General features: G+C 42.3%; 1 protein-coding gene across 1 annotated transcript in view; it reads left to right on the top strand.

Annotated features, from left to right (window-relative positions):
- RFX4 (regulatory factor X, 4 (influences HLA class II expression)) overlaps positions 1–4152 on the top strand; it is a 58088-nt gene extending 53936 nt beyond the window's left edge. Inside the window, exon 15 of the mRNA XM_009878303.1 lies at positions 3727–4152. Within this exon, the coding sequence (XP_009876605.1) occupies positions 3727–3999 (273 nt within the window). The 3' untranslated portion in view covers positions 4000–4152. The remainder of the gene's footprint in view (positions 1–3726) is intronic.
- The last annotated feature ends 5753 nt before the right edge of the window (positions 4153–9905 follow it).

The raw sequence follows: 9905 nt of genomic DNA, 5'->3' as shown, positions 1-9905 counted from the left end.
TAGGGAAAAAGAAGTCACTGACTCATTTGCGATTGGCTGACCTGCCATTACAAAACTTTCCATCTTGCATTCAGTCATAACAGAATTTATTGTAAAATGCTAGATATTTAGAGTCTCGTGTTATTTTCAAGCAATTATTCTTTTTACAGTCATGACACATTCATAAACACAGCTGCATCGGGTGCGCACGATGAAAAGGGAAAGCAGCACACTGTACCCTGTCCCCTCAGGCACAGCCATTCGTCCGGCCTTCTGCATCGGCCTTAGCATGGCCTCTTGACTGCACATAGGAGGAGGAGGATTACCTTTCCTTTTCAGTGCATCCCGAAGTTCATTCTGGGAGTCAAAGTTTCCTTTCCCTGACGACACAGCTTTCATGGTTCCAAACTACTTAAAAGCCGTTTCGTGGCTTCCCTGTGTAATGCTGTGCGCAACCGGGAGACTCACCACAGTATTCCCAGGTTTCTTCCTCTTGCCCATAAGTGAAAGTTTTGCAGTCCACAAATTATCAAGTAGCTAATTAGCCCAGCTGAATACGGGGCTTTCTCTTGACATTTGTGAGGGGTACAAAAGTAATTGCCCTGTTATAAGTCACATCCTCAGTTCCACTGCCTCAAAGGAAAATTGCACTGAATCGAGATGGCAAAGGGTTCGGTTATGGTTAACAATGGGGTTTGATAAATTCTTCTGGTGGCTGCCCACATAGCACATATGACTCGCTTCTATTCGATGTCTGACTTTTGATAGCTACAGTTAAGTGAGATGAATTCAATTCCGAAGCAATAGCAAATCACAAGACAACTTGTTTCCTTAGCATTCATTATGACAAGAGTTTTGTTCATGCAGATGTTCAGGTGAAGGCAATCAGCAGGCACTAGCATGAAAAATACATCCATGTGTTGTCAGTGCAGACCAGGAAAGCAACATCCTAAATCTATTAGCTAATCTCCCAAACATTAAAAATATGGAAATTGTCCAGCTTTTTCTGGAACCCCTTATTTTTACATAGAATACTTGCAGGTGGGTTGTCTTTTGACAGAGTGCCCTGTCCTTATTTAATGAGTTAAAGAAGAGAACCATGATCCTAAATTCGAATCACCTCATTTAAAATGTCAAAACTTGAGTTTCACGGTTGCTGGGCACTGGTAGCTTTTCTCTTCAGCAAAAGCTTCTGAAAAGCCAACTTGTCTGTAAACTAGATTCTTCTGCAAAGGAATAAGAGATTTTCTGCAGTCAGTGCCTAAGCTCTGTTGAATTTTCCTACCAAAAAGCCTTTCTGTGGGGTGAGGATGGAAATTCGGATACTTTTGTAAAGACTTGTTGCCAGTGTTGCCACCACAGCTTGTTCTTTTACCTGTATTAGCAGTACCAGTTGAGTGTTGACGTTCGAGTATAGTGCTGCTATTTACCAGCCTGTTCCAGCAGCTGATTGCGCAGGTAAAACCAGTCTCTGTGGTGATGAGAAGTACACGCTAAATAACGTGTCATACAGCCTCAACGTCTTCCCTGTCATCTGTGAACTGGCCCTTCTCCCCAGGACACAGTGAAATATGCGGAATCACTAACTATGAGTGTTTGTCAAAAATAGTCTTCTCTTTCTTCTCTCTAACTAGGAGTGGCCAGCGTGTGGCTTTTGAGCTGCCTGAGGCTCGTGAACTCTTTGGATACGCTTGCCAAGGCAGAGCTGCCTTCCTGGCTGTGGTCTGAAGGGAGTCAGCAGAAACTCCTCATGGAGACGTGGCTGTAATTGCCTTGGGCTTACACAACAGTTGCTTATGCAACTGATAAACCTCAGCCTCATCCGTCAGTGGAGTAATGTAATGAGATCCTTTGGGAATCACTTCTGTCTCCCTCCTAGAAACAACTACAGCTGCTTTTCTCTCCATGACCCTCCAGGATATGGGAAGCAGTTTTACAGTCCTTGGCCGTATATAGTTTTGGCATGCAGCTCGTGAGGTGTGTAAGCATCAGAAGAGGTGATGGTCCTGCTTTGGTGATAGCTTTCTAGTCAAGGAAGTACCACAGAGTCAAACAAACAAAGATAATGACATTTTAAATTAAGATCTTTCTTGTAGGAAAGGTATAAAGGTGTTGTCTTGGTTTGAGCTAGATAGAGCCAATTCTGTTCAGTGATTTTTACTTTTCAGCTCAGTCTCTTTAAGAGACTGCACTTTCTGAAGTTAACAGCACATTTTTGCAGACTGCGTGCTACTGGCAGTGATAACAGCTGATGTTTACAGTTACTGCCAGGGATCAGTATGCAGAAAGGCTCTTGCTTATACTTGCTCCTAGAGTGACCAAGGTCACTGCTAGACCTTATGTGCCAAGCTGGGGGTGATAGGAAGTAAGAGGGGTCACAAGGAAGTAAAAGGTTGCACCTTTGGCGAGGAACAGATAGGACAGATGATCAACAAGACTATTCCATTCCATTCCATATACGTCATATTCAGCATAAAACTGAGGGATCATGGGGACTAAGGTCTCTTCTTCAATGGCCGGTGTCCAAAGAGGACTCAGTCCGATCAGGACTCAGTCCAATCTTTTGCCTTTGATCTTGATCCTGAGTTCTCAAATCCAGCTCCTGTATCCAGCTTCCCTCTGCTGCTGAGCCTGGGACTTACCCAGTGCTGCCTGCTCTGCAGCATCAGTGGGGATTGCTGTCGGGGGGCAGTTGGGCTTAATGAACTATGTTTGTACATAGTTCATTATTTACTGTTTTATTAAATGTGTTTTAGTTTTCTTTTCCAATCCGTCTCTCTGCCTCATTCTCTTTCCTTTCTGATTTGCGGAGGGAGAGAGGTTAGAGAGCACCTGTCAGCCTTCAGTGACAAACGCAGCCCCAACCCTTGACAGATGTAAAATGTAGAAGCTCTGAAGATACACAAAAACGACTGGTCAAGGGGAAGAGGGATCCCAACCGTCTCTGTGATGCAGATGGATCATAGGAGAGCAAAACAGGGAAAGCCTTTTCTCAGGCACAACACACATGATCTGCTCCTGTAAGACAGGCAATAAGTCCATGTTAAGTGAACTTTCTGCTGCTGGGCAGCCTGTGGCTATAGAGGGCAAAAGCTGTTCTCTCTTTTCCTGCCTATCGTGTCCTCAGCCCATCTTCTCCTTAGTGTGAGGCAGTTGTCAGACTTTGATTTCTAGTTTCCAACTGCCACTGTGAACAGCTGAGGAGTAGAGAGATTCTTCTGCCTGACTCTTTTCATAAGCTCTCCAATTAGCTGCTCGCTCTAAGGCCAGATTGTACGTCCTATTTTTCTGCATAGAACAGCAGGATGGCTTGTGAACATTTAAAAGGGAAGGCACCTTTCCAATAATAAAGATCCTTCTGCTATCCTCCCTCAAAACTCAGTTGAGTCAGCAGGATTCCGGACATTTTATACAGTGTTTGTATCAAATAGCAAGCTTCTAAGTAAAATTTGTGAGAAAAAGGTTAGATTAATTCAATTTCTTGTTCTGCCCCCAGATATACCTAGCTCTTTTTAAAATCAGTTAAATATTTAAATGCAGTGACTGCTTTGCAAGACTTTCCCTGACATTTTGGTTTGATTGCGGGCACCAATTATCGATATTCCACCTTCAGTACGTTACCTAGTTGTTGGAGGGCTGCTAATTCATATGTTTTCGGCTTTGTTAAGCATGGAACTGTGACGCCGCCAGCTGTTATTTTAAAACTAAGCATGTGATAGATAATTATTTGATTTGTTTTTATCGTAGTACCCTTTCAACAGCCCAACATCAAGAATGGAGCCCTGTTTGATGGGCAGTACTCCACGGCTGCATCCCACCCCAGTGACTCCTCGCTGGCCGGAGGTCCCGGCTGCAAACTCCTGCTACACGAGCCCGTCCATGCACTCCACAAGATACGGAAATTCTAGTGACATGTACACTCCTTTGACTACGCGCAGAAATTCTGAATATGAGCACATGCAACACTTTCCCGGCTTTGCCTACATCAATGGGGAAGCCACCACAGGCTGGGCTAAATGAAAATGACTGGCATCAGCTAAGCCCACATACTTAAAAGAGTTATAAAAACTTCATGCTATGTGGGACTTTTCACGGACGTTCTTCAAGGGAGGCGAAGATGGGAAAGATCCTGGGCAGATAAAGGTAGTTCATAATGTGGGCGGATTGCAGACCGGTATGAGTGAATGTTCCTGTAGCCGAAAAAGATTTTTGTGCTATTCTAGACCACTTTTGAGGCCAGTCTGTGCCTTTTCTTAATTCTGGCATGTGGGCCAACTCTGTGTGATGTCAGTTTGAGTGAGCCATTTTTGCCTCCCTCTCTTATTGACAAATGTTAATGAGTCTTACAAAAAAAAAAAAAAAGTAGTTACTGGACAGGATCTATTTATAATTTGAGTTAAAGACAGGAAATTCACCCTCAGCAAAACTCTGTCATCTGTTCTTCTTTTAAGCTCTTAATGCATTTCTTAAAAATCTTTCTGCCAAGTCATCAGTTGTTCATATCAGTTCCTCTCTCTGACTCCTTAAAAGATACGTGTTGTTGTAGGTTTCAGTTTACACCTAACTTTGTATGTTGATGCACCTTTATGTTGATCCAGTACGTTTGATCTTTACAAAAGAGAAGAAAAGACATGTAGCATTGAATTATACACTGCCTTAAGTTGACTATTGTTCTTATTATATATGTATTTGTGTTAAGTTTGCACAATCTGGAAAAAATCTAACTTCTCTGGTCAGTAATGACAAGGTTAAGAAGGGGACTTACTTGGGGACTGGGAAGATTTTGGATTCAGAGCCACATATGTTAAATATGATGATATGAAGCAATTATGTAAAGAAAGTGACAATGCAAACATGAATATTCATTTAATTACCTAATGACAGGTATGAAACTGTTCTCTCGATTCCTTCATGTGGTGATAATTCTATATACTTCTACGAAAGCAAAATTCAAAGCTGTGCCTTTGAACTTATTCTGTACTGTGTATGTGTGGAAAAATGTATTGTATTTTGGGAATAATTTTTCTTAGACATTTTCTGTCCAATTTGTAGCTATTTGTGAGTTTTTGTTAGACTTTATTAACATAGCTTTTCTTCTGTATTATAAAATGCACCAAGCAATTATGGTGGACCTATTACCCTATGGGTAAGAAATAAATAAATGGAAATATGACATCAAGCATTTCAGTAATTGTTTTGTAAATAAAATCTTTGATAGCACCCAGTGTGACAATAACCATGTTTACACCTAAAGTGGACAAAAGTGTTAATTTTACAGTTGTGCAAGATTTATAAGGGATTTTCACACTCAAATAAAGCGCTTGAAATGAAGTAGATACCATTCAAACTCACTTAAATACAGAAGCAAACCTTCAAAAAACCCGAAATGTAACAATGTATGGTTTTATCCAAGAGAAGACTTGAGAACATACATAATGCACAGCAAACAAGTAGTCCTACACCTGGGCTTTCAGCTGAAGGTGCTCAAGTTCAAGGTCATGACTTGATTGATCCCTTTACATTGTTTTTTTTAAGTCCTGCTGCTGTTGCTCACCCAGGCCAGTGCATTCACTGAGGCAGGTGAGATGGGCTGTTCTCTTTACAGTACCTCACAACAAGCGTGTTGCCCTTGGAGCACTGGAAATGGAAAAGCCATTTGTCCTTAGGTGAAAGTAGATGCAGTGGCAAAATTCTCAGACTTCATATATTTAACCAGCAAGTAAACTGGTGAGAGTTTGGGGTCTAAAGTAACTAGAGAAATGCGCTGGAAATCTGCAAGGGCAGAGGGAGGAAGGATGCTCCAGGACAGGTTTGGGTCTTATTTAAGGTCCTGGCTGGATTTTCAGAAACACATCAGGAACCAATCTCTTTAGGTACATTGTTTCCTGGGTTAGTGGCACAGGCCTTCTGAAATTTACTCCTGCTGTATAAATTTACTTCTACATATATACTTCTAATCCTCACTTTTATTAAGAATGGGGGAGATCAGGTTGGGCTAACTTACCTATTTATTTAAGTTACTTTCAGGCAGAATTGCTTACGTGAAGGAAGTAAGCCATGTGAGGAAGTTTTTTCATGGCCAGTCTTTAGCAGGTGGAGTTTTGATGTGTTTGAGTCCAAAATCCTCCTCTGAATTTTGTTATTGAAGGTGTTTAAATCAAAGCATTGATTCTGGCCGATTGATTATAAACAAGCATAGAAACACCTGCCTCATCAAGACTGAGAAATTAGTGTCAGAAGGTGATGTCACTAGAACAGAAAAATCTACTTTCTCTTCTCCAATGAATTCCAAATCTCTGTGTTGCATTGCATCCAATAAGAGCCTGCTGTGACGCTGTTCGCTCATCCTTGTTGCTGGAATGTTCACCAGTCTCCAGTCACCTGACGGACTGCTGACCATGACCTGCTGTGGTCCCTCCAAGGACCAGGAGCATTGGTGAGATGTTTGTGGGCAAAACTGACCAGTAACTCAAAGCTGGGTCTTCAGAAGGATCAGGATGGAGGTGAACCCCAGAACTGCTCAAGAGAGGCTTCTTCCAGAAGCACTTCCTACATTTCTTACAATAACTTGTTAAACCAAATAAAGTCCAATTCACATTGACTAAGAGGAGAAAATGAGACTATTTTAGTATGCAGACATGTCATATCCTTCGATGTGTTTGAGGACAACTCAGTCACCCTGAGTTGAAGAGCCCAGGGACAGTGTTCAGGAAGGAAGATGCGTACTGGGCACAGTGTCAGCCCCAGAAATAAAAATGACTTTCTGAGTGGATCCTGGGAGAGGGGATTTTGACCAACAGCAGCACCACAAAGCAGCTCATAACAAAAAGCCACAGAATGTCATCAGTCTATTGCAAAAGAACCTCCACGGTCTTTTTTTCCCGTTTTTTGTTTTTATTTGCTTCATTAGTTTAGAACTTGTGTTAATGCCACAGAAGTCTGAACGCGCACTTCCAACTACCTTTGAACTGCTTCCTGATGAGGGCTTTGAAATTTAAACTGGATGTTCATGGTGAGCAATATATAGATTATCAAACACAGCTCTACAGAGGTCACCATCACTATCTGCATCAGAAGTGCAGCAAGGGACAGCACTGATCACCCTCCTTGATCACCACAGGTCAGAACCCACATTTTTAACGTGAACCACCGTAGTGCGCAGGTCATGGGGGTACACACCAGATTGTGAAGCACAGTAGCTCGTAAAGAGGATGATAACCTGTAGGTAGAATGGCTGGTCAGGGGCAGGAATCTCTTAAATCAACCCAGTATAAATTGCCAAACCTCCCGAGTCAGAGCCTGCACCCTGTTAATTAAGCCTTTCCCTCGACCACAGTAACTGAAATTGCTGATTCTTGCCTAGCCATGGATTTATGTGTATATAAAGTGGCTACACAAATCTTTCTGAAGGAGTTTTTATACCACATGCCAAAATATTCAATTATCTCTTTTTTACTTTATCTTCCTTTCTTTCTTTCTTTCTCTTTCTCCTTTTCTTCATCTTTTCCTTTTTGTCTGCTTTCCCTGTTTTTTCATTTTTCTTTTTCTGTTTTTCTAAATCACTTTCTGTCTTTCTCCTCTCACAACAAATATTTTATTGAAAGTGTGATTTTTCTGATATGCTAAAACATACAACAAAAGATAGAAGTAATATGTACAGTACAATATACTGTAATATATATTATACTATAACTACCATAATGCATAATATTTTTAATTAGATGTATACACATACAGAAATATATATGTATGTATACATATAAAAATCCATTACAGTCCTTCAAGATTTTTCATTACCAGGTAGAAAAAAGACCCAGCGGGGGAAGAGCAGTGAGAACTCCATTCACTAGCATGAATCCTGTTTTTGTCAGGCTACCTCTTGCTGCTAAGGTCACTACCCTTTGACAAAAACGGCCTCTGACCTCCCCAGCCCCACGATTCTGTTGTGACTGACCCTGAAACCCATGAAATTCAGGGACAGACATTGCTTTGGAAGGTTTAGATAAAGCTGACTAACATGGGAAGGGCTCCTGGTATGCATCCATCTGAAAAGGTCTGGCAGTTCTTTGGTAGAGGATGCAATTTATTCTGTCCCCTTCTTTCATTGAAATCCTAATCCTTCATATGCTACCTAAAGTGGAAACTAAATTGCACTGACGATGAATAACAATGTGCCTTTAAAGGGCAGGAACAATTTCCCGGTCTTCATTTTTTAGGTTTTTCTATAAGAAAAAAATAAAATAACTGGCTACGTACAAGCAAAATGAGTGCTTTGCTGTGCTGTAAAGTAAATCTAAGCAGGTTTATGCTTTATGATAGAGTTGCAAATCAAGCAAGCAAAGGATGATTTTTACTGTGTTTCTCTCAAAACCTATATCAGTGTACACATGGAGCTGACACACATCAGTTTGGATTTTGTTGCTCCTTGCAGTCCAATGACCATGTTCCGAGTTTTGTATTGCAGTCCAACCCGTTGTATCGAGAAACTCCTATCCAGAAAATACCCAAATATCCCAAAATGTTTTGGATCTGCCTCTTAAATACACACAGACATACGCCAACTTGTCTTAGAGCCTTCGGTGTTCTTTGGAGCCACTGTACATCTGCCGATGATACTTCCCTGCCCCTGTGGTATTTTCTACCAAGGAGAAGAGCGTTTGTGAGATGAGGGTTTCTCTTCATGACCACAGGGTACCTCCTGATTTGCTGCTGAGGAATAAACACTTCAAGGACAGATTGACTGCAGCTCCCTCTGAAGTTTTATTACTGTGGGGTTTTCTTGGCTTCAATATATCATATTCTGCCATTTGGATGGTGAATTTTGATTATAGGGCACCCTGAATGTGGAAATACTACATATCTTCTCAACGTGGTTTAAATCTCTAGTCTTGCAAAGCACTTTAGAGACACAGCTCCCCTTTGCCCTGTTGCTGTGGGCTCTACTGGTGTGGCCCACCCTCTCCTGATGCCACCTCCTAAACGCAATGTGGCAGCAGCATGGCATTGGCATCTCTCCTCTGCACCAGCCTGGTTGCTCACACACATACCAATACACTCCAAAAAATGTATCAATCTCTCTGTGAACGCAGGCAATTTTGGGAAGGTGGCTATGCTGCCTCTCAGACAACGGGTTTTTTTTGTCTTCATAGAATCATAGAATTGTTCAGGTTGGAAAATACCTTTAAGATCAACCATTTAATCAAGATCAACCTTTAAGTCCAACCATTAACATAGCACTGACAAGTTCACCACTAAACCATGTCCCTGAGCACCACATCTACACGTCTCTTAAATACCTCCAGAGATGGTGATTCCACTGCTTCACCGAGGAGCCTCTTCCAACACTTAAAAACTCTTTCGAGGAAGAAATATTTCCTAATATCCAATCTAAACCTCCCCTGGAGTAACTTGAGGCCATTTCCTCTTGTCCTATGGCTTGATACTTAGAGAAGAGACTGACCCCCACTTCACTACATCCTCCTTTCAGGTGGTTGTAGAGAGCAATAAGGTCTCCCCTCAGCCTCCTGTTCTCCAGGCTGAATAGCCCCAGCTCCCTCAGCAGCTCCTGGTGAGACTTGTTCTCCAGACTCCTCACCAGCTTCACTGCCCTTCTCTGGCCACAGCCCAGCACCTCGATGTCTTTCTTGTCATGAGGGGCCCAAAACTGAACATAGGACTCGAGGTGTGGCCTCACCAAGTGCTGAGTATGGGGAGATTTAAATGGACATGGAGAGTTTCCAGGTATCCCCACCACTTTGGTGGGATGGGCTTGAGGACTTGCTTTGCTGCCAGCACGTCAAGGCAAAGCCTGACAAGGAGTGCATACATCGGGGGGTGTTTTCTGCAACTGAGTGACCCTAGAGGCCACGTTCCGAGCTGGCAGTGCCCCCTCGGGAATCGAACCCTGGTCCCCTCCACACCCCTGC

This window comes from Apaloderma vittatum, unplaced genomic scaffold, assembly GCF_000703405.1.
Source record: "Apaloderma vittatum isolate BGI_N311 unplaced genomic scaffold, ASM70340v1 scaffold761, whole genome shotgun sequence".
In the NCBI taxonomy this organism is placed as follows: Eukaryota; Metazoa; Chordata; class Aves; order Trogoniformes; family Trogonidae; genus Apaloderma; species Apaloderma vittatum.
Note: the sequence above shows the minus strand (reverse complement) of the source record. Positions and strands in the feature narration are given on the sequence as shown.